Source organism: Eublepharis macularius, chromosome 12, assembly GCF_028583425.1.
Source record: "Eublepharis macularius isolate TG4126 chromosome 12, MPM_Emac_v1.0, whole genome shotgun sequence".
Lineage (NCBI taxonomy): Eukaryota > Metazoa > Chordata > Lepidosauria > Squamata > Eublepharidae > Eublepharis > Eublepharis macularius.
This window is the reverse complement of record NC_072801.1, coordinates 17,303,899-17,329,411: the sequence shown is the minus strand read 5'-3', so window position 1 is coordinate 17,329,411 and position 25,513 is coordinate 17,303,899. Positions and strand designations below refer to the sequence as shown.

At 44.7% G+C, this 25,513-nt stretch overlaps 1 protein-coding gene across 1 annotated transcript in view; it reads left to right on the top strand.

Annotated features, from left to right (window-relative positions):
- The first annotated feature begins 1,685 nt into the window (after positions 1-1,685).
- SHISA9 (shisa family member 9) overlaps positions 1,686-25,513 on the top strand; it is a 296,743-nt gene continuing 272,915 nt past the window's right edge. The window contains exons 1-2 of the mRNA XM_054992410.1: positions 1,686-2,212; positions 13,314-13,441. Coding sequence (XP_054848385.1) covers positions 1,686-2,212; positions 13,314-13,441 — 655 coding nt within the window. The remainder of the gene's footprint in view (positions 2,213-13,313; positions 13,442-25,513) is intronic.

Here is a 25,513-nt window from a genome sequence, read left to right as displayed (position 1 = left end):
GCAAGTGCCGCAAGGGCTTGTTCAGAAATAAGATGCTGAGCTGCAGAGGTGATGAACCTGATGTGAATGATTCATTATTTTGGCTTTTTAAAACCCTTTTTACATTGTGAGGCAGTAGTGTTACGCCCCACATGTTGAATTTGTTTGACTTTACATCTCATTTACTGTGAGACTCCCGTTCCGCAGCGGCAAAGTTCCAAGTTGGGGGCATGGCAAAGGCTGACACGTGACCATGACATCACCAGCACGATCTGCATTCATTCTCAACATGACAATTTCAGTGGTGTGAATTTGCCCCTCTCCACGATCCACCAGTTTATGAAGAACGCAATGGTTTGCCCCCCCCCACCTTTTATCTTCACCACAATCCTGTTACATGCCTTAGGCTAAAAGATGGTGACGCCCAAGGTCACCAGAGAGAGCATCACACCTGAGGAAGGATTCCAACCTTGGTCTTCACAGTCTTAGCTCAGCACTGTAACCACTGCATCACTCGTGTCTCTTCTTGTTATTTCTAATGCCTGGTATAGTTGTCGAGCATGTTAACCAGCTTTATGTCTCACTTTGGCCATAAGCTCAGTAGGTAGTCTCAGTCAAACCATTCTCTTTAAGCCTCTCCATCCCTGTGTCAGCAAGATGAGCATTCTTACACGCTCCTTGCTGTGGAAAGGTGCGCTTGCTTACCTGCCCCCCCCCCCAGTAAACAGGGCTTCTCCTGGCTCTGTTAGGTAACTAGCTAGCAGGAGATGGCCTCCTAGTCGTTGGCTCCCCCTGGTAAAACATGCAGCCGACCTTTCTGACACCGCTTTACTCTAATAGCCAGCCAGCAGCCAGGACGCCCTCACAGAGTGGTCCTACCTTACAGGGCTGGCAGGCAAAGGCGAATGGGATGTTTGGAACCCCCGTTCCTACATGCACGCGGTTGCAGATCAAAGCGAGTCCAAGGCGGGGAAGGGAGAACTCGCGACCCAGAAAAGGGCTTCAGCCCCAGAACAAGCGGGCTCCGCCGGCTCGCTGGCCTCCGCCCCATTTCGAGAGAACCCGGGGCCCTGCCGTGAGATGCGCGAGGGCTGCCTGCGGCCGGGGAGCGAGCGGGGATGGAGGCGGGGGCCCCCGGGGCAGCCCTCTCCTGCCGTCTCCGCCCCGCAGCCCTCTGGGCGCGAGAGTTTCCCTGCCGGAGAACTTGGCGCGCTCCTCTCCGGGGGGCGCCGGCAAGCAGGCGCGGAGCGGCGGCCCCCTGCCCGCGGCTGCGGCCCTCCTGGCAGCCCCCGGGGCCGCCGGCCTCTCGCCCGCCGCCCGCCGGCCCCCCGCCTCCGCCCCTCCCGCTCCGCCTCGCCTCCCTCCCCCGCCCTCGCCCTCGCCTCCGCGCTCCACAAGTGCCGCGCGCAGTCCACTCCCCGCGCTCGGCGAGGCAGGCAGGCGGGCGGGCGGCGAAGGCGGCGCGGGAAGGTGCCGCGCGCTGCCCCCTCGGCCGGCCCCCCGCCCCAGGCTCGGCAGAGGCGGCCCTGCCCGGCTGCGCGCCCGCGCCGCGCTGCCCATGGGGCTGGTCGCCAGCGCGGGCTGAAGGCGAGGCGAGGCGAGGCGGCAGCCGCATGTGCCGTGCTGGGCGCCGCGCAGCAGCGTCGAGCGGCTCCGACTGCGGCGCCGGAGGCAGGCTGGGCGGCCGGGCGCCGGCGCGGGGGAGGATGGCGGGCTTCCTGCGCCTGCTGCGGGGCTACCTGCTGGCCGACCTGCTGGCCCTGCTGTGCCGCGCGCAGGAGAAAGCCGGCCCGCAGCACGTGGGCAGCATCGTCATGCTCTCCGGGGGGAACCAGAGCGGGCTGGGGGGCCCGGGCGAGCCCTCGGAGGCGCCCCCCAGCCCGGAGGAGTGCCGCGGCTACTTCGACGTGATGGGCCAGTGGGACCCCTCCTTCAACTGCAGCGTGCGCGAGTACCCCTTCTGCTGCGGCACTTGTGGCTTCCGCTTCTGCTGCAAGTACCAGAAGGGCCGCCTGGACCAGGACGTCTGCACCAACTACGACAAGCCCCGCTGGGTGAGCGCCGGCAAGCCCCCCATGCGCCCCGTCGACTCGGCCCACGACCCCACCCGGGACAAGACCAACCTCATCGTCTACATCATCTGCGGGGTGGTGGCCGTCATGGTGCTGGTGGGCATCTTCACCAAGCTGGGGCTGGAGAAAGCGCACCGACCCCAGCGGGAGCACATGTCCAGGTAAGGCGCCGCCGCTGCCGCCGCCGCCGGGAGTCCCCGCGCCCAGCCGGAGCGCAGGTGCCGCGCCGGCAATCGCAGCCGCCCCCGGCTTTAGCCCAGTCCCCCAACCGCCTCCCCGGGCAGGGCGCATCGCTCCCTCCCCGCCTAGACCAGGGACGAGTGGCCCTCCTTTGGCGCATTGGCAGATGGTTGCCCAGGGAGTAACCCACATTTCTGGCGCAGCTCTGGCCAGCCAGCTCCCGAGAGGGAACAGGCTGGGAAGCACACGCGCGCTCTCTCGCTCACACGCCTTGGAGAGAGACAGCCGCGCCGGCAAAGGGGGCGTTGGACGGAGAACGGCAAGGTGCGCTGGTGGCGTCTCCTTTCCAACTGTTGCAAGCCGCTGTGCGCGGTGCAAACTTCTCCGCAGAGGCATGGATAAACACACCTCCCTCTGCCCGCCTCTCTTGTTTCCAGCTGCAAAAAACCGGGAGCCTTGCTTTCCCACCCTCCCTTTAGCTAAGCATGCCAGCCACCAGTAAATAGAACTGAAACCTAACATTCACCAAAATTAAGAAATTATGAACTGGCTTAAGGGAGACTGTGCAAAGAAAGACCACGACAGCGAGGGGTCTCCTATAAATATATCATAGAGGCTCCTAGTTTCATGTATACCTGGGAACTGCGGCCCAGCATGTGGGGGAAATCTTTGCAGTGTATGTGTGTCTGTGCTGCCAGCGGTTCATGTTCGGCCTCCATCAGGTGACTGCTATTTTAGATCAAAGATCTCTCTCTCCTCGCCCGAGTTAGGACGGGAGGTCCTGCTCCAGCCATCTGCAGGCTGGGGAGTTGCCGGGGATCAACCCCACCTTGGCTGCCTCTTCTTGAAGTCCTTACCCTCCCCAGTCCCAGATTGTGGTGCTGATAGGAAATCAAAACCCATTTGTCAAGTTTTCAATCTGCCTGATTCATTATGCTAATCTGCAACACATGAAAACAAAACAGATGGGGAAAGACATTTGCAGATAAAATAAAAACAATTGTTAAAACCAGCAAATAGCTCTGTTAAATGGATCCCAAGACTTGAGGAGGGAACTTTCCATAGGAACCGTTGCGCTTGCATAAATGCCTTCTATTGAGTAAGGGGCTGGTACACCCTGGAAAAGAAGGGTAACTCAAAGGCAGAGTGCCACTTCCTTCTCCTCCTCCTGGACTGCACACCTGGAGTACCTTCCTTGTCCAAGATCCTGTCTGCTTGGTGATTAACAGCCTCCCCCTGCACCCAGACACCCAAAATAGGTTTCAGAATGCATCACCAGTTCTTTCACTGGCAATTATTTGCTATTTATAAAACCAGCTGATGGGTGATCATTTTTACTACCAAGGAAGAAAGCAAAGCACAGGAATATGTAGGCAACTCAACATGCTTGTGCAAGCAGGTAACCTGGGACAGACTCTAAACTGGGGTGGCCAAAGACCCGCCCCCCCAACAGCTTTGAGGAACTTGATCCACTTCATCAAGGAAGGCCAACAAGATGTGGGGTTTGAACTACCGTTCTCTCCTTTGCCCCTCCAGTTCTTTGGGAGAAGATTTATCCCATTCTTTTCCCTCCTGCTTCCAGACAGATAAGATGAAAGGTGAGTCTGAACCCTGTAGCAAAGGAGAAGGTGACACAGGGGAGCTGGAACCGGAAGCAGAATGGTTCGGCTCTGGTTTAGTCAGAGCAATACCATCTACACATCCTGCAGATACTCGTTTTCAAAAGCCCAGGAGGTGATTTTAGAGAAGCGGAGGCTCTATTGCAACTCCCTCATTGCCCCTGGAGCCTGGAATTTCTTCTCAGAAGGTGCCTACTTGGTGCTATCTTTCCCTCATCAAATCCCTTCTCAGAACCCACATTTCCTAATAAGACCATGCCTCATAATCCCTCCATCCCAATCCTTCTCTCTAGCAACAGCCAAATCTTCATGAATATATGCCTTTTTTTGGCTCACCCTTGTCTGCCTGTCCATCTGTCTATGTTTATCCCACCCACCTTCCAAAAAGCTCAGGACAGCCGTGCATGATTCTCCCTTCACTGCAAAGTGGACTAGGCTGAGAGACAGTGGCTGGCACAAGGTCATCTGGAGAATTGCATTGCTGCATAGAGACCTGAACTGGATCTCCTAGGATCTAGCCTAACGCTGTGTACCGCATCAACTCTTGCTTTGCATTTCTCCTCTTCGAGTTTCTTTTGTTCTCTTCCCACATTCAAATTTTAAACTGTACACTCTTTAGGGGGGAAACTGTCTTGGGAGGGGCCTCCTCTAAAGAGTCATATGCATTTACCATATGGGCTGCAATCTTACGAACACTTTCTTGGCAGTAAGCCCCGCTGAATAAAATGGGACTGACATCCACATGGACTTGCTTAGAGTAGCTCTCTTCGTTATTTATATAGTACTGTCATTGTGTCTGTCATTGTGCCTGGAATTTTACAGTTGTAGAAAGAAGTCTGCTCCTTGCCCTGAGGAGCTTACAATTTCAGACTCAGCATGGGGGCAGGGAGAGATGGCGAAAGAGAGACCAGGCAGAGAAGAGCAGGTGATGAAATGTACACCTTTCAGTTTAGCGTATGTGGATGTGTGCGATCGAACATTGGTGGCACTGTAGATCATCAATAATCATCACAGCTGCCGCAAAGTGCACATTGCCTAATCTTCTAGTTATCCACTTCCCTTGTTGATCAGTTCTGATTGGAACGTGCTTTGGTTGCTGGAATGATTCTCAAGGAAGCCTGCCTGAGAAAATGCCTCGTGTCAATGGACTGGTCTTGTCCCTGCGGGCTGCCGTTTCCACACAGTCTTTTATTACTAAGCAGTGTTGCATGGTGTGTATTCTGCAGTCACTTCAGGAACTATACCTGGGCTACAAGAAAGGAGACTGCCCCTCCCCACCAGCCCTTTAGTAATTATTGCTTCAATTTATCTGACTGTAAATGTCTTCTCAACTGTTTCAGACACCACTATAGAAGTGAAAGATGCCCAGCAATCTTACTTTTTTTAAAAAAAATCTCATTTGGTTATCAGATTGAAGATTCTTGATAGATGTCATGAGTTTAGTTAGCCTCAGAGATCAATATGGGATGAAATATTTGAACCCTCTTTAAGGCTGTTTCCCTGTTTGAAATTCTTCATTTAGCACTAAAAAAGGGCCATATGTTGCTATGATTAGTTCATAATCTTTGAACTGCAGCACGCTCTTACTTATCCACACAAGATTTCGAACTGTGACAGTTTCTGAGAGAGAGGGAGAGAGCGTGTGAGTGCACCTGCCGATGCCCAGTGGCTGTTGTCCAGCAATGGGAACAGATTTCTGAGGAAAGCACATGTATTAGACTAAGATGGAATAAGATACCTATAGACTATTTGCTAGGTTGAATCCCGAGTCTCTCTTCTGCTAAGTGAGGAATCTTGCTATGGAGGAAGGTTGCTTGCATGGGAGTAAAAAACATTTTTTTTCTTCTGGAGCAAAAAAATTCTCACATCAGGCTTCAACCCACCATAACTAGTATAAGAATTTATGTTTTAGTGAGTCCGATGTGTGTGTGCATGCCTTCTCTTTCAGCGAATAATACTAGCCAGCATTTTTTAAAAATTCAAAGCATTTCACATACACTTTTGTATTGAAGTCCTTACAAACAACCCTGCAAGGTAGGTCAGTATTACTATTCCCATATCACAGGATGGAGGGGGCTGTGGGTAAGGGAGGCCACGTAGTGGTAGTTAAACCAGAGGAATCTTAATTTGTAGCTCAGTCTTTTATTGTACATTTCTAAACAGTTACACCCTTCTAAGTCCATTAACTACAATGAATTTAGAAGGGTGTAATTCTGCTCATGATTGCACTGTTAAATTCTATGTCGTACTATGTGTGGGTGGTATAATCTCACTATCCTCTGTGGGGGAAAAGCAAGTGGAATACCATTTCTTGTCTCCCAGGCTTCATTTTTACTGAGGTAGTCAGCTTATGGCTGGACTGTACCACATCAGAGTGCAGGTGGGAGACTCATGTAATTCTGTATATACAAAAATTCCCTGCATATAGAAAACTAAAAGTCACTAGCCTTCTCCATGATATACTAGTTTTTTATGCACACGGGAGAAAATATTCATGTGAGTCTCCACCTGCAGCCTGAAATGGTATAGCCTAGACAGAGACTGACTAAGTCAGTGACAACTAAGCCTAAAATACTACTCTTTGATACTGAGGATGCATGTGAATTAGAATCATGTCGTCTTGTCATTATCTTCACCATATCTCAGAGTAAAGTGGCAGGTCTTATTTGAATCATAAAAGTGATACAGGACTACGTGCAGACAAATTGGTAGTTTTTGCAGGCTTGGGGAGGGGGGCACTTTGAGTATGCCTGGGGTGGGGGGAAATGAACCAAAATGAACCCCCCAAAAAACCAATAAATATTCTGATGAGGATGCACTGGGAGTATGGAATGTTGAGAGTTAGCAAAGAAGAAATGGTGGGGAGGAGAAATTAACCTACTCAAACCCCTGGGAGTTTATAGAATCTTGGGCGAGGTCCTGTGCAAAGATCAGCAATATCCAACAGACAAGACAGAGGCTTCTGCAGACTCCAAGGACTGTTCAGTTATGCAGAAAAATATCAGTCTATAAATTAAGAAAAAAAACCTCCCTCTCCCCTTCCTACTCATGCCCTTAAAAAGACAGAACATGCTTATTTCTTTCTGGGAGTCTGGGAATGTTGAGGTCGCAGGCGGGGTTGACTGTTTACACTACCCTAGAGGCTTTGAGGCACGGGTCCTACAACTCCAGTTTCCACCAATTTCTTTCTCAGCCTAACCCACTTCACGGGGTTATTGTGAAGATACAACGGAGGAGTGGAGAATGGTGGATATTGCCCTGAACTCTGTGGAGGAAAGTTAGGATGCCAGTGTGTGAAAAAGATAAATGACAAATCTGTCATGAAATCCAGAGTAAGTATATCAAAGAATAAAAGTGCAATGTAACCCCCAGTCATGGGCTAGAACACCCACCGGCCCACCCCCAGCTACTATTGCAGCACTATTAACTGTTGCATTGCTTCGGCAATGTAAGAAAACAGATATGCTTTTATACATTTCCGTGTCCTTGGAAAAGCGTTTAACAAGAGGATACGGACTGAGCTGTCAAATCTCTGCCTTGGTTTGAGGGTGAACCTCTTGGGCTGATTCCCAGTGCTAAGAAACTAGCAAGCTATTGGTATGCACACCCCACTTCTGGAGGACAACAGCAGGGAGCTGTTGTTGGCCTCTGTGCCCCCTTTGTAGGATGGATGCATTCTTTGGGAGAAACAGGATGCCAGACTAAATGGACCCTGAGTCTGGTACTGTATAGTTCTTGCTGTTTACTCTGTTTTGTTCGGTTCCTTCTAACTCCGTTAAACAATCTCCACTATTTATTGGACCATCATGGAACTAAAATTTGCAATTCACATTTCTTTTCCTCCACCTAATGTGAAGAGCTCTCTCCTGCATTCTTATATCATATTTGCAGTTTAGGGTTTTGTTTTGGAGGTGGCTGTTTTTCCTGTATCAAAAATATTCTGACTGGGTCTGTGTCTCCACATGCCTTTTTGTGGATAGCTCAGTAAACCAAGCCCCGCTAGATGTTCTTGACATCTTTGGGCCAAGTTATAATATTTTTCTCCTATTTAATCTTTCTCCTTTTAGTAAGAGCTTTACTAGTGTCCTCTCCCTAGCTATGTTGGCTAAATCTGCAGTTGTGGATCTTGAATGTCTCAGTTCACTTATTTATTTTATTTATAGTTACCCTTTCTCATTGAGATTCAAGGAGGATTCATCCTTGTACAAATATCTCTTTTTGCCACATCAAGCAAGCACTTAAAAAAATAATAAAAGAACCTCGTGATCAGAAATCTATCCAACATTTTAATGACACGATGCTGCCCACAGTCAAGAATCACTGAATATCATGTGTAATTAGCTAGACATGGAGGCGTCTGTATCAAAAGAAGACTTCCAGCAGTTTGAGAGGCGAATCTGGCCCTAAAATTCCTTTCACTGCTTGGATGTCAAGAGCATCCAGTGGAGTTTGGATGGCAGTTATACAATTAACTCTGTAGGCAAGAGTCCAGCTAAATCGGGGGCTTTGGTGTGGTTGACCTGGCATTTTTCCAATATTTATCACTGGATTTAATTGTAAAATGGCTGGCCTCTGTGTGATTTGCAAAAGAAGCAAAAGTGGGCCACCCACAGACAAAATAGGAATAGCTATAATATTCAGGAAATTCCTTGGATATTCAGGAAAAAAATATGAATCTGTCAATTAAAAAGAAAAACACTGGAGGAAGACTGTGCCAGCAGGCACAAAGTGTTGAGGGCAGCTGAGAGCTGTGTTCAGGGGGCAGCAACCTTTTATAATTAAAGTTAAACAATGGCTGTTTTCACACATCTTACCAGCCACGCAAAATTGCGCAAAACTCCCAGATCGATGGCGTCTTCCTGGCGCGATTTCCCGTCATGACTCTGATTTGTGGCTCAATTTGTGCCACAAACCAGAGTCATGACGGGAAATCGCGCCAGGAAGACTCTGTCATTCTGGGAATTTTGCATGATTTTGCATGGCCGGTAAAATGTGTGAAAATAGCCTAAGGCAAAATTTTTGCCACGTTATCCTCGAAGAGCCAGTATAAGAAAGCCAGTTTACATAACTGAAACTATAAAACTTAAACATTGCTGATAATTGTCATGTTGATTAACAATCCATAATGTTTCTGAAGCCCATTGTAAGACCATTATTAGAAAACAATAATAAACATACACAAGAACACTCTGTACAGTTGTTTTAGTGCATTGGCATAAATCTCTGCATGGTTTGGTTTTGTAATACTGGCAACTGTTTACCTCTATCATTTTGCTTTCCCTAAAGCAACATGGAGTAGTTCCATAAAGATCTTTGGCTTTCTCTTCCCCTTACTGGTTATTCTAGCATCCTACTTGTCTACCTAATATTCAATTTTCTTTTTAAAAAACTTTTTATTTTGAAAATTTTTTGATTAACAATTTAACAACAACAAAAACAAATACCAGATCAAACAAATTTGGAGCTTGATCTATAAGCTACAGACTCCAGTCTTATTGGAGGGGGGAAATGGGGGAGAGATGATCAGTCTGCTCAGACCTCTGAAAGTTTAAAGAATCCTGGAGGGGAAGATCTTAGTGGCAGGTGGGGATTATCTTATCTTCCCCACTAACACAGTCCTTTGCAGGCTGTAGGCTTTTAAAATAAATTTATGACTGATCAGAATTTGAGTCCAGTAGCACCGTAAAGACCAATGAAATTTCCAGGGTATACGCTTTTGACAGTCAAGCTTCCTCTCCTGATATCTGATGAAGGGAGCTCAACTCTAGAAAGTTTGTACTCTGGAAATCTTGTTGGTCTTTAAGGTGCTGTTGGACTTGAGTCTTGCTCTTCTATTGCAGACCAACATGACTACCACCTGAAACTATAATTGCACTTTAAAAAAATTGCTCAAGGCAGTTTCCAATAAAATGTAGAAAAGAATAAAAGCATAAAGCAGCAAATAGTAGCAACATAAAATCATAATAGGTTTGCCATCTCTGGGTTTCAGGTTTATTATTACAGTCTGCGACCAGCACATATAAAACCATTTGCAAATCAGTTTAAAAATAGTTAAGACTGGATGCAGGAGAAGAGCAATACATAAATATAAGAATAAAAGAAAAATAAAATCATCACCATCTCTGGGTTTGAACATTCCTGGACATTAGGGAGTAGAGGTAGGGAAGGGACATCATTCCCTTCCCTACCTCTAAAGCATCCATTTTCTCTAGGAGAACTGATCTCTGTAGTCTGGAGATCAGTTGAAATTCTTGGAGATCTCCAGAACCAACCTGAAGGTTGGCAACCCTAAATCATAAGCATAACTGCAAAACAACATAAAAAGATCAATAAACCAGAGGCTGCATAATTCATTATTAATTTAAAAGGCTGGAAGCAAGAGATCAAAATAAGTGGTCCTTTTCATACTTCTTTACCCTCGCACAAAATCGCGCAAAACTCACCGAACGAGGGAGTCTTCATGGAGCAATTTCTGACGTCACCCCATCATGATTCTGTTTCGTGCTGCGATGACATCAGATATCGATTTACAAATGTCTGTGAGATGTCTTTATCTGATTCTGAGCAGTCAGAAGGTTCAATGGCCATGCCACAGTAGAAAGGCCCTGTTCTGGTGGCAATCTTTTTGACGTTTGCAACACGAGCTATCAGGGTTCAGTCCTGGGAGGGCCTGGAGAACAGATACAACAATAATGTGAGGCAGAGGGCGGGGGGGGGGGGGGGGGAAGACATCATATATTTTATTTAACAGGGCTTACTCTCAGAAGTTTTCTTAATATTACAGCCTAAGCCACCAACATATATTTTCTGTCTGTACTGCTTACCTGGAGATCAGTCAGTTATGGGAGATCTCCAGCCACCACCTGGAAGTGGGCAACCATACATAATGGGAGGTCCACAACGATAGGCTGAGGTACTTTGTTGCCTGTATTAGTAAAAAAAAATCTTCAATGTAGCTTGTTCTGAAAAGGGCAACAAGCCATGTTATCAGGATATTCTCATTCCAATAGAACCCTATGGTGGAGTTTGTGAGAGGAGGAGACAGGAAAGGGAAAGGAAAGAGATTTCTATGGAGAAATCTCAGGAGAAGCAGCATTATTACCACAGAGAGCCAGCCAACCTTCAGGGAAAAGATGTGAGAGCATAAAGCCTTAAGAGAGAGCAGGGGGGGGGGAGTGGGAATTCTCTTTCATACATCTCTCGTTCTTTAATTTTTTTGCCTGAGTTTGGAGCATTTATCTGTTTCCTGCTCCTCCTGTTTGAACCAACCCTGTTTGGTATTCTTAAGTTTTGTTTGTGAAGAACAAATGTTTAATGGAGGGTCTCTGTGTAGGATTTGTTTTAAAAACTGAATTTTAATTTCTTTTGTGTACTGGTAATTCCCCCTGAGTTAGGAGAAGTGGGCTTGGAAGCCCTTTGATTTTCTCTCCTTCCATTAACCAGTCCAGGCCATTTAACGTCTTCTTTTAACTGGAAGAAAGGGGGGATATCTCTGTATTAAGGATAAGGGGAGACAGTTATTCATTTACCCAAGTGAAAACCAGGGAATTCAAGACAGTGGCCAAGGTGTGTGGGGGATACCTGCTAGGGTTGCAGACTTAGAGCCAAACTACAAGTGACACCTGACACTAGTTGGACACTTGTTAGCTTCCCTCCAGTTTTGATGGGAAATGTAGGCATCTGGTCTTGCAGCTTGGCTCTCCGACTGCTGTCCAATGGACTTTTCAACTGTCACTTGTCCAACATTCCACCAAGCTGCCTACATTTCCCATCAAAACTTGAGGGAAGGTGACAAGTGTTCAACTAGTGTCAGATGTCACTTGTAGTTTGGCTCCCAGAGTTGGGAGATTCCTGGAGGTTTGGGGGTAGAACCTCAGGAGTTTAGGGAAAGGACTTAGTGAGATGTGATGGTATAGAGTTTCCCCTCCAAAGCTGTCATTTTCTCCAGGGGAATTGAGCTCTGTAGTCTGTAGATAGTTTGTAATTCCAGAAGAACTCCAGTCTCCACTTGGAGATCAGGAACCCTAACACTCGCTTAGAGTTTGCATACTGGAAGAGGCTGAGAGGAAATGTCTGTCCTGGGATAATAATACCTGAGTGAGGGGCAGCTATGTAGGGGAGCAAGCCTACATAATTCTACTCAGGACTAAGTCCCATATTTAATGGCTCAGTCCCTTATAAGTGTCCTATTGCAAGCTAAGTTTTTGCAACAATATTAAATGGAGTCCAGTGACATCTTAAAAGGCCAACAAAATTGACCTCAGTGACTTAGAACAATGTAGGTCCTGTTCAGGATTGCTCTGCTAGGGAGCTTTCAGGGCTGAGAGGGGATTTGAACCTGGGGAATCCTAAAATGGAATCTAGTTCACTCTGGCTCTGTAGTTGTGGGAGAAAGAGTGAGAGAAGCTGGTCTCATGGAAGTGTAAGCCTTTCAGAATTTTATTAAAAATATATTTTAAAAAAATAAATTACACTAAGAACAACAGAATTTAGCTTTAGAAAATAGGAGGAGAGGGAAAAAAGTCTATGAGGGGAAAAGCTGAGGTGTTTTCTGAGGAGGCCTGTGGGGTTGTTTCAGAAGAGGAGACAAATTGTGGAGTGGCTGGTCAGCGAAGGAGTGGCCACAGTTCAGATGTGGGGTTTGAGCTCCTCAGCATTTATGGGGTTTCTCCTGTTGTGAGGAACAGCTGCTCCCCAGAGCCTCTTAACTTACCTCACAGAGTTGTTGTGAGGATAAAATGGAGGGAAATGGAACAATGTAAGCCACTTTTAGTCCTCACAGGGAGAAAGTAAAAAACAAAACAAAAAACCTCAACAGATACTTAGCAGAGATGTTTTCTATCTGCTTTCATCCATAGAATGCAACCAGTTCATCTTGGAATTTGGGAAGAGACCTCTTCCCTCACACTGACTTCTTTATTTAGTATATTTTCATCGCATCCTTCTTCCAATGAGCTCCTGGCAATGTAGATTGTTCCCCAGTCCTCCATTTTATTCTCATAATAACCCTGTGAGGTAGGTTAAGCTGACAGAATGTCGGGCCCAAGGTCACTCAGCAAGCTTCAAGGTTCTCCACTCTGTTTTATCCTTTCAACAATCCTGTCAGGCAGGTTAGGTTGAGAGAGAAAGAAACTAGCCCTAAGTCACTAATTGAACTTTGTAACATTTGTTTGTTTACATATTTATATCCCACTTTTTCCCACAGTGAGGACCTCCAAAGTAGTTTACAACTTAACTCTCCCCTCCTTCAATTTATCCTGGCAAAAATCCTTTGAGGTAGATTATGTTGAGAGAAAGAGAATTCATAACTGTCCCAAAGCCACCCAAGCAAACTTCATGGCAGAATCAAGTTTGAATGGGGTAACAGCATCTCTGTGATTTACAGCCTTTCAAAGCTTAAAGGGTTATAGAAGTTTAACTCTAATTCTTCCCCCAACATTTCTCCCCCACCCCAAATTTTTAGAGCTCTTGCTGATGTTATGAGGCCAGAAGCGCCCTGTACGACGGATCATATGGAACGAGATCTCAACATTGTGGTCCATGTGCAACATTATGAGAACATGGAGAACCGGCCGCCTGCCAATAACTTGCGTGAGTTGCCTTGTCTTTTTTCTTCATTAAGTGCTTTGTTGGAGAAGTTTTTTTTTAATGGCTGCTAGAGAGTGGAAACAGGTTCTTTATAAATGAATCGCTTTGGTTTTTTGTCATTGAATTCCTTAGCAGGAAAGACTTTGTACTGGAAGTGGTCAAATGCAGTAGAATGTGGGTTTCATTATTATTGTTTTAATGATTTTCCACCTCACCCCATCCCTTATATTTTCGTCCCTTCTTAATAGAACTATCTGTGGTCATTTCATCACCTAATAGTTTATTTTGGATTTCAGGGTTCATCTCAGTGGGCAGTAGAAAGAATAGCCGTGCAGCCTGAATCCTATATGTGTGAACTCAGAAGTCAGTTTTGCTTTCAATGGGACTTAAGTAAGTGCCTGTAGGTTTGTAGCCTTTGATAAAGCAGAAGTGACCAGATGTGGTACGGTCTGCAGGGTTATAAAAGGGTAGCGTTCTGAATTCCCCCCCAGAGGTATATTTCCTAGGCCAAATGTGAAATAATATTGAAATGTCCCTCAGGTATCGGAAAGACTAATAAAGGTGTTGTGGTGTGTAAACTGTATTAAGGATATTCTGTATTTGTGGTCAGAGGTTTCCCCATCAAAAGGATAATTAAATGAGTCTAGAAAGCATCTTAGCTTTTCAACAGAGGGAGGGCAGGAAGTAAGTCGCACGTTTCCTGTTGTGTAGACTAGTTTCTTCTGGTTTTTATGATTGGGTACAGGCTATAGACCAAGGAAAGAACATCTTCAACATCCATTTCCCATGTATTCAGTATCTCATTTCCCCACTGCATCTGTAGCCCGTTTCATAACTTTGATGTGCAGCCTGCATGCATGATTTATCCCGGTTGTACAAGACAATCAGGTTCAGTAACCAGCGAAGTGAAAGCTATGTGAAAATGAATTTTATTTCTTTCTTTTACTAATCTTGGCGATGCTTGATTATTTTGGTGATATCACAGCCACTCACATGCATGACCATTGGTTGGATGTTGCAGATTTTCCTGTTAATTATATTAAAAAGGGTAACCTCAGTGTTCTGTTAAAGATGAACAGTTTCTGTTATTTGTTTCAGTTGTTGAGTGGATAATTGAGTAGGTGGGTAAGGTACCCCTGCTCCTCCCTAGGAAGTCATCTGAGTTGCCGATCCTTGGTCTTGATTGGATACATCTGTTTCTGAAATAAAGGCAACACTCTGCTTGAGAAAATTATTTACATGACGCTATAAACCTAATGCTCAAGTCTCAGGTGTTACTGTTTTTTTACTTGTTTGACATTTTAGTTGTTATACCCAAATGACATGCGAAAGTAGGATAAAATTTCTAACCATGATGTTTCAGAATGAGAGACAGTAGTAATTTTTTTAAACGGAAAATGTATTTTCTACCTGGGAAAAAGTAACCTAAGAATGGCCTTTTTAAAGTCATTGCAAATTATTATATATTCAGGGGAGATGGAGAGGTACAAAATAATGGTGGCACAAGTTGACTGCTTTGGTTCTCTCGAAAAGTTAACAAGTACAAAGAATATCTCGAGCAGCCGTTTAAATGGAGTTTTGGGTTCAGCAAGTCATCTCTTTTGTGTAGCAAGGAGTTGTTAGATCATCACTGTGCAGTATCTTTTAATTGAAAATTGCTCTTTGATGCAGTTTGCACTCAAATTGCAAGTGGCAAAATGCTTATTTGAGCAATTATTCACTTGCACTTTGTGGCCTCTTCAAATGCTATTTTTCTTTCTTCTTTTGTTGATGACTGCAAACCACCTCTACTTCTTCTCTTTGTAATTGCTGTGCACTTTTGAAGTTGTACTGTTGTAGTTGCTGCAGAGTGTACTGAATATGAGTTTGGGCCAGGGGAGTATGTCCTGTATGTGTGAGCTAGGATTGGATGGATTTTGCCAGCTCTGTTCTGTATTTATCCTATAGTTTTGCTGTGTCAAGTGTTCCAGTCCTCCATCCTTTTGCTGACCCACTGCAATTTGTGTGAACCATTGATGTGCACAGTGCATATTTTGATAATGTATTACACATATTAGATTCATACTGCAATCTTTATTTCCAGTAGCTTTTCCACAATGATTATATGCATCTTGATACGTATCCAACATCCAAAAATGTTGTGTGTCCCCCCCTCCATTAACGCAGGGCACTGCAATAGAAAATGGATGTAAAGAACACACATGCAGTTCCATTCCACAACATGGGGAGGAATGTTGTATTCCACTAAAAATTCCAATTGGTGAGGAATTGGGGTACATCCCTAGTATGAATCAGTTTCATGCTCCTACTTGAGTCTTTCTCGTTTTCTGTTTCGAGCTGTGTTTGTGCTGCTCTCAAATTAGCAAGTTGATTGGTTGACGGTGAAATGTGGTCAAGCGTATAGCCAAACCATGGAATTCAAGTTGGATATGGCCAGTCTCAGCTCATTCTGAGCTTTGGCCCCTCTGAGGGCTGCCTACAATGCCTAGCTACCTCTAGATACTCTTCTTTAGATGAATTTCCTTCCCTCCATTACCTGAACATCTCCTTTTTCTTTCTTAGTTTATCATAGAGCTCTCTGTTCATCCACATTGGTTTCTTATATCCTCTACCGCATTTCTGTCTTGCTTGGATGGTGATGACGTGAGCCTGCAGGAATTCTTCTTTCAGGAGAGCCTATTCTTCACTTGCTCCTTTCCCTTCCAGCATTCTTGTCGATGGAATAACTCTCGTCATATCTCTAAGTTTATTAAAGTTTGCCTTACTAAAATGTAACGTGCGCATTTGGCTACAAACCATTCGCAGCTTAGGATTCACCTATCTGAAGGATTCTCTTTCTCCATATATTTCATGTGCCAACTGCAGTCTTCTGGCTGCTCCCTTCCGGTTGCCCCCTGCTTAAGGTTACGTGCTTGGCGTCTCCTATACTCTATTCCTTTTCAGTAGTGGTTCATGCTTTATGGAATGGGTTCCCTGAGGACCTAGATTGGGGATTGCTAGATATTTTTAGGAAGGACTGCAATGGCATTTATTTTTCTAGGGCATTCAGTGAAATATGAGAGCTATGAACACTTTTTTTGGAGAGGGTAGTTAACTGGCTTTTAATTATTCATGCCTTTGTTTTAATTGTAGATCATAAGCCACCATGAACCACAAAGGGGAAGATGGGATATAACTATTTTAATAAATAAAATAAATGATGGTGATTCACCTGTTAGGGAAGGACTGCTAAGAGCTAAGCTACAAGTGATGCCTGACACAGGTTGGACACTCGTCAGCTTCCCTCAAGTTTTGATGGGAAATGTAGGCGTCCTGGTCTTGCAGCTGTAATGGAGAGCCAAGCTGTAAAACCAGGATGCCTACATTTCCCATCAAAACTTGAGGGAAGCTGACAAGTGTCCAACCTGTGTAAGGTGTCACTTGTAGCTTGGCTCTCAGTGGTAGATCATCTGCTTTGAACCCAGAAACTCCCAGGTACGATCTGCAGTGGATCCAGATTAAAAATAAAAGAGGGTGATGTGAAAGACCACAACCTTAGACCCTGGAGAGCAGCCACCAGTCTTGAGTAAACAACACTGACCTTGATAGACCAGTGATCTGTCTTAGAGCCTTGCTACAAGTGACATTTTACACGTGAAGGATAAAGGATCATTTTCGCAAGTCTTTCTTGGAACTGAGGTTCCTCTCCCCCAACTCTTTTCCTTTTGTTCCTTCCCCTCGCTGCCTGAAGAGACAGAGAAAGCCTGCGGCAACAGCAACTTTTGCAAATCGTTCCTCCAGTCACAAGCCTGCTCTCAATGATCTTTGGGGCAGGCAGCTGCAACTTTCTCAGCTTTCTCCGGAGCATTCCCCCCCTCCCCCAGCAAGACTATTTGCAAAAACTGATGTTGCCGTAGGCTCTCTCTGTCTCTTCAGGCAGCGAGGGGAAGGAACAGAAGGAAAAGGGGTGGGGGAGAGGAACTTCATTTCCCAGAAAGACTTGCGAAAATGATCCTTTATCCTTCACATGTAAAATGTCACTTGTAGCAAGGCTTTTAGTATGTGGAAGTTGCTTATGTCCGGTTCTTCCAAAAGTATGAACCTCCATGTACCCAAAGAGGTTATGAAAGTGCTCTCCAAGTAAATTCCCTTCCTTTGTTAATGTAGCTGTTTACCCCCACCCCCACCCCCTCCCCCAGAACACATAAGGGTAAAAGTTTTCTCAGTGCTTCCATAGCCAAAGGGGGCTTAGTTTTGTTTGGTATGTTGCCCTTTCTTTCCAAGATGTTCATGGTGGGTCTAGCAAAAGGGCAGAGATTTGTTCTCTGGACATCTTAATCCAGACAGACTGCATGTTGCTTGTTAAGCTTGTCTTGACCTTTCGTGCTTGTTGCGTTTCATATTTATCTCTTTACTATAGGGCCTTGTTCAAAGTGGTCATGCCCCCAGAAGACTGAAAACTTTGGAAAAGCAAATATTTCTCTCTCAAGGAAGTATTTGTGAGGTTTGTCAATGATCAATAGCTGATGGAGAGTTTTATGTACAGGATTCTCTAAAGAAAACGTTCTATGTATCTGAGGAATATCTGTTTAATATTCAGATCAGGTAAAAGTAAGAGGAGCTCCTTAACCAGAAATGAAACGGTTGTTCCTCATTGTCTCTGGCATGGGGCTCATGCCAGTCCAGAACGGGGAGTCTTGCACCCCAGCTACAGGGAAAGTAAAAACTGTTCCGAGCCTTTCCTGATATCAAATCAACTTGAATTATTGCCTTCTAACAGCTGCAGTCTCTGACAGCAGGGCTCTTCTTTTGGGCAGTATTAATGGTGGAGGCAGCCTTATGTATGGAATGAGCATCTGTTCCCAGGTGGCAACATCTGCTACCAGTGCATGAGGCTCCAGTTTACAGCTTGCACTGTCTTACAGACCTACCCAGTGATGAAGGATGACTAGTAAAACTTTTGTGAGCAAATTCTCAGAATGGGCTATTTGACCTCTCTTGGCTGGGTACTACATGTAGCAGTGCAACCCAGAAGCTTTTCTGTCTAGTAAAATATGTCTCCTGAAACCTATATTTTCAGTTTGTGACAGGGTAGAGGCATTAGGAAAAAGTGTTTGTCTGTAAGCCACAAACCACTGTGTTAATGACCTAATACATCTCATTTGCCATGTGCTAGTGTAGGAGATGGTTGCTTTTCTAAGGCATTCTCAGCAAGCTGAGAATGGAGGCGATGCTTTGGTTTTAATCTGAACACTGATTTGTTTAAAAGTTGCTTGTAAACACTGGCGAAGAGGACATACAGCTGATGTTAGAGTTCTGCAGTTAGAACTCCAGATGGTATAATTTGGTCATGAAGGGGCTGCTGCAAGTGTATTTTGTGGACAAATTATATATTGGGAGTTCCAATCACAGGATCCCTCCATTCCATGATGCTTGGCCCACATTGTACAGACACTGCAAAGAATATTGAGGGAAATTTAGATATGGTTAGTCCTAGATTTTTGTAGATCCATGGTTGGATTTAATAGCCAGAGTAATTAAAGTAACAGGCTAGGGAGTCCTACATGCAAATCCTTATTATTTTTTTATTTTTAATTTTTTTTTACTTCATTTATACCCTGCCTTTCAAACTGATGGGAACCCAGAGTGGCTTACATCATTCTCCTCTCCTTTTTTTTCCTCACAACAACCCCATGAGGTATGTTAGGGAAAGAGTATATGACTGGCCGAAGGTCACAAAATTCATGGGGTGTCTGTTTATTTATGTATTTACTCAGGGCTTTTTTTCTAGGAAAGGAGGTGGTGGAACTCAGTGGGTTGCCCTCGGAGAAAACGGTCACATGGCTGGTGGCCCCGCCCCCTGATCTCCAGACAAAGGGGAGTTTAGATTGCCCTCTGCACCATGGTGCGGAGGGCAATCTCAACTCCCCTCTGTCTGGAGATCAGGGGGTGGGGCCACCAGCCATGTGACCATTTTCAAGAGGCTCCAGAACTCCGTTCCACCACGTTCCTGCTGAAAAAAAGCCCTGTATTTATTTACTTCATTTACAGTCTGCCCTTCTCACTAAAACTCAATGTGGATTACAATTTAAAAACAATTTAGGAAGAACAGTATAATATAGAACACCAACAACAGTAGGGAATACACTGTTTTATTTATTTAGAAAATTTGTATGCTGCCTCTCCAGACCTGATGGAGGCGGCTCACAGCAATAAAGCAAAACCTAGCAACCAACCATAAAAAGAAGTCATACCAATAAAAAACATCAATAAAACAATTCAGTCAACAACAAATCAAACCAAGTGGTTCAAAATGTCAGTAAATAGGCAATAAAAGGAAGTTGGAGCACAAAATCACATAAAAAAGAGCAGTTAAAATGATATTGATATAACAATATAATGCAACCAATAAAGACAGTTTTGGACCTGGGAATTCCAAACAAGCTATGCATCATTACTGGGTTTTTTTTTCCGGCTGGGGTATGGCCAGCTTGGATCTGATCTGTTTGTTTCTTTGGTTATCATGTGTTTCAGCCCTGCTTGCTGCAGTGTGGGATTTCCAGGTTCTTGGGACAGCTGCTTTTGCACTGAACAGCACAAATATTGCACAAGGAGACTTCAATCATAGGTTGCAATTCTAAAGACACTTCCCTAGGAATAAGCACTGGTGAGTAACATGGGGCTTACTTCTGAGTAAACCTGTTGGGGAGATGCATCTTAGTTTGTTTTACAGTGCTACCCAGCCGCTGGTCTCCCTCCTCCACCCTTATCAGGGCCCTTGGACAGGCAGTACCTGTGAAGAAAAGTGCCACAGAGGGCAGGGATTGGGCAAGGGGTCTGTTCAATCAGACTTGATAAAAGCCCTGTAAGGCTTCAATCATAGATTGCAATAAAAAAGACATTCCCTCCCTCCCACCAAGTGCCTGATGGTGGTGGTGGTGGTAGATGAGGGGGAGACAGACCAGTTCCTGCGTAGTGCTCTAAAACAAACCAAGATGCACCCCAGCAGGTCTACTCAGATGTAAGTCCCATGTTATTCGATAGTGCTTACTCCCAGGGAAGCATCTTTCGAATTGCAGCCTATGATTTAAGTCTCCTTTCCAAAAGTTTCCAAAGCGGATAGATGGAGAAGGGGTCTCCCTTTGCGAGGACCCAATTTGCAGGAATGGAGACAATGCCATTTCCCAGGTAGAGATGGGGTGAGGGTGGGGACATGTACTCCTGCACATTGTGCTAATTCCCCCTTCCTGCCAACAGAGTTAATAACATAATGGTTCTCTCCCCTTGGGACCTGATTGGTGAATGTTATTAAGGAAAACAATATGCTGCCCTGCAAGGTGAGCCCAGTGCCTGTCAGCTGCTGGAAAATACTAAATGAAATTGAACTGAACACACATACTTTTTGGTGGAAGGGACTCGTTATAATTTAGTTTCCTGGATTTGGTTCTGCATTGCAGAAACTGCTTTAATAAAACAAAACAGTGATTTCTGGAAGTATTTTCAACATGTTTTTTTCTGTTAACCATACCCATAATAAAAATTGCCTTTCTGAACAACTCCGTTTTACACAACAAGAGCATGGGAGCCTTCTTGAACTCATCAGGCAGGCTGTTCCACCAGATGAGAGCCACAACAGAGAACTTTGAGCCAGGCACACTTTTCCTCTCAGGCTAAGCTACCTCATGGAGTTGTGAGAAAATGGAAGACAGGAGAACCACGTACGTGGCAGAATATGTGAATGACAGATAACGCAAAAAGAAGCAGCTCAGTCCAATCAGATTTTAATGGCAGTGGAAAAGGCGGTTCGCAGCCCTGGTGTCTGAAAGCTCTTCTAAATGGAGATGGCAGGAATTGAACCTGTGACCTTAGCCTACAGCGCAGGCACTCTGCCACCAAATGATGCCTCATCCACTTACTTGACTCTACAGGTCTCTCATTCAGTCAGACAAAATTACAGTCTTTTGATTTGAAGCTGGTTGACAGACTTCTATGTATGTCACTAGACAGACACTGATTTAGTGCCCTAAAGGGGTTTTCCCCCTCCTCTTGCCTTAATACGGAAATGTTAGTTTATGTCTGAACTTTTAATTGACTCTGGAGAGTGTCATTTTAAACCTTTTCCTTAAACATATAGAAATATATAGATGAAGATTGACAGTGTGCTTAAGATAAGGAATGGAGATTTGTCTGGCTTTAATGGGAAACGCAGCAGTCTAATGGTACAGAGGATCTGCGGTTGCTGTGATTATAAAGGGCCCATCATGGTAAGGTAAAGCATATTTAAGATCCATTTGCTACGGCATGTTGTTATTTGCTCTTAACCTTTCGATAATTTGTATTAGTGTTGGGGAAACAGCTTTAATGGAGATACTTAATTCTAGGGTTTTTTTGTTTATACTTTATGGCGCTGTAACTAGAAGGTTTTTGAATAACTGCATTTTAGGAAAATATCAGCCATTTTAGGAGTCAGTCAGCCAATAGTCATCCTGTGTTGTTCTCATTCCGCCCCCCCCCATCTTTCTATTTCCAGTACATTTTTATTACACCTTTCCTGGAACATGCATAATTCTTCCTCCCCAAGATCATTGTGAACTCTTTTTATGGCACCGTGGCCTCATTGCAATGTGTTGTATCCTTCTTTGAGGCACCATCAGGCACTATATCGCCTTATCTCTGGTGCTACAGCTCCGGTGGTCCATTCATACATGCAAGGCCTCATCTGATCTTGCCAGTCATCCAGTGATTAACATGAATGAGCAAACTGATCCCATGTAAGCAAAGATTTCAATAGATTAAATGTTTTGGTATTTCCTTCCACCAACTTTGTCTCATTTCTTTCCCTCCCTCCGGCACTTAGAATGTTTATTTTGCTGTCTAGGAGTGAATGCAGCTTTGCTTAGGTTAGACACACAAAGCAAGTTGTTCTGTAATTTCTATGGGCATGCAGAGCCCATTCTGTTTTCTACAGTGATTAGCCGGTAGGGAAAGGAAGCACAGACAGAAAACAAAGAGAGACGCTTGGTAAGTTCAGGCTAATGCTATTATCCGAAAACACTTTGCATACGATTCACTGGGAAATTCTCCCATGCAAACCCTGTTGAAATGAACGAGAGCCACTCAGTGGGACAAAATAAAGTATCTGCAAGCAAAGTTTTTTTTAAAGTAGCGATGCTTTTGGGCTGAGAGTCACCCTGATCTCCTACACAAAGATTCCCCACTGGACTCTGCTGAAACATCATATGAAAATGAATCGCATGTTAGTGTGGATAGGCTAAAAACTTGGCTGCCTCTGTGTGGAGCATATTTTATTTTTCCATTCCATTCCTCACATTTTGTTGCCCACCCTCCAATAAGCTCAGGGTGTAAAGTACATGTTCCCCATACATTTTATACTCCTAACAGCCCTGCAAGGTAGATTAGGTTTGTCTCTCTTCAGCAGCCCCCAACCCCTCCACTGCTCAGTAGGGCACCAGAGGGTGGGGAGAAATACTAGGAAAATAGCTATTGCTCTGATGACATGATGTCACTTCCAGCGCAGCTCCAGTAGCTATATCATTGTTTTGGGACGCTCTAAGATTCAGCTGAAATTCTATGGTAAAACCATAGAGTTTTACTTATGGTTTACTATAGAGTTTTACTCTATGGTTTTACCTTAGAGTTTCAGCCGAATCTTAGAGTACTGCCCTGATACAACACCATCATTTCTAGGGTCATGTAGGAATTGTTATCACACTGTTAAAGGGAGACTTTGAATTGAATTCCCTCGTCCTCCTGAGCCTCTCACTGGTTGCCAGAACTTGGCTGGCAACTCTAGTGAGGTGCCACTAATGAAAGAGCCATGTCCCTGGGTGCTGCCCACCTTACCCCTTCTGCAGATAGGGGGAACAGAGATCACGGTTTGTGAAGAAGATGATCTTAACTGGCAGGGTGGATAGTACAGTAGGAGGTGGTCCTTCAGGTTCCTCAGAGCATTTACCTCACTGCTTGTTTCGGTGGCGCTCCTGCCAGGCACAGCTCAGGGCCCTAGTTATTTCAAGCTCTAAATGGACCCTGACCAGGCTTGTGGAAAACACCTTCTATACGTATAGATCAGCCCAGCAGCTACAGATCTTTGACGAGGGCCTGTTGTACATGCCTCATCTTCTGGGCTTAGGGCAGGGGCTCTTTTCTGTTGTGATGTCTGAATTGTGACATTCTCCCTCCACACTGGTTCACCTGGCCCCAGACTTTCTGAATATTAGGCACCAAGTAAAACACTTTTCTCGCCCCCCCCCCCCGGACTTTGAATTAAAGTGTTGCTCTTTTGATATCATTCGTATAGTATGCTTTTAGCCTGCAAGCTGTTAAATTCATATTAATGCTGCTTGCTGTTCTGTTTTTATGTTATGTTTGGGTGTTTGATGCTGGGTTTTAAATAACCACTTTTAATGTTTTACTTTTTGTCATGTTTTATTGTGAAAGCCACCTTGTGTGAGTCCCCGGAGAGGCAACATAGACATTTTCTAAATAATTGGTTTTTTATTCATTTGTGTTGGGTGGTCATTTGTGGTGTGTGAATTCTTGTTCTACTGTTTTGGATGAATCTGGTCAGGCCTGAGTCAGATATAGGCATGCACTGAATAAGCCCTAAACGTCTAGTTAGCTTTTGTATATCAAATCATTCAACTCTTGGCAAAAAGTACACCACCGGGTATAGTACACAAGTAATACCATCACAAAATCTCTGCTTCCATTCTAAACCTTTATTATGGTAACGTGGTTATTTAGCATTCTTAATTTCAGATCAATCAACTGAAAATCATATCCAATATAACAACTATAAAAACTATTGAAGAGAACAATTACATGAGTCCAAAAAACTATCTTACCTGGGGCTGCTCCCCACCCCTGACCTGGCTGGCAGGAGAAAAGGCGCGGGAACAGGCCTTCCAGGGGCGGTCCTGGCACGGTGCGATAATGTCATTCCCAGGAGTGATGACATTGTGCAGGCCCCGGGACTGCTCCTGGGACCCAAATTGGCCCAGCGTGAAGTCTGGAAGCACTCCCGCTATGACATCACTCCTGAAAGTGATGTCATTGTGCTGCACAGGGAGCACATGTGCATGCTTTGCACACATGCGAGGAGCTCCAAGAAGTGAGTGCCGGGTTCCCCTCCTTCCCGCCAGAAGAGTAAGAGGACATGACAACCCTAATCTTACCCAATGATAAGAAGATCACAGTCAAGGAGCCCCTTCTAGGAAGAAGCTCCCTATCAATTTAGCTTGTCATATTTATAGGGTTTCAGAACCTTCTCCTAACAATAGCTATCTGTCCTGCTTTAAAGGGGTGCACACTCTTGTCTTAACTTACTACCTTATAACTTCAAACACCAGACAAAGTTATCCATATTTGAAACTTCTTAAAACATAGAAGTAGTTAGTTCATTTTTACTACGTATGAATATCATTTGGCCCTCACCCAATATATGCATCTTTGAATTCTGCCATTCTCAGACAATCTCTGCACCTGGGCCTTAGTACATTGTATATACTGATACGAGGCTCTTTTAATCTACACATAGCAATACAACTGTGTTACTCCATTGTTTCATGCCTCTCTCCAGGGTTGTTCTGTTCTAGGTCTCTAGACTCCCTTTGTGGCCTGACGAGTTATGGGGCTGGACCAGCCCTGTTTCTAGGACTTTCTTGGTCAAATCCAGTATCTGTTCTCCTATAGTTCTCTAGATATATTCATGACACTACCTAAGACTGCTGTAAGATTTTATTATGCTGGGTTTATTTATATCGCTGTTAGGTTGTTACACTGTTTCTGCTATTCTGGGACTTGTTTTAGTGCTGTTTACTATTTTATTGCTGGTAGAGTGGTTTATTTAGGAGGTTTTTATTGATTTTTAGTGATGTGCCATCCATCTTAATGTAGGTCTTTGGATGTGATATCCATGTTTTATATATCTTTGCAAAGAGGATAAAGTGTTAAATTGCAGTACTGGTGTGATATTAAAGGGCTGGTGGCCTCTATGCCCTCTTTGTAGCCCCTTTGGTGCCACTGGTTGTTGGCCATTGTGTGGGACAGAATGCTGGACTAGGTGGACCACTG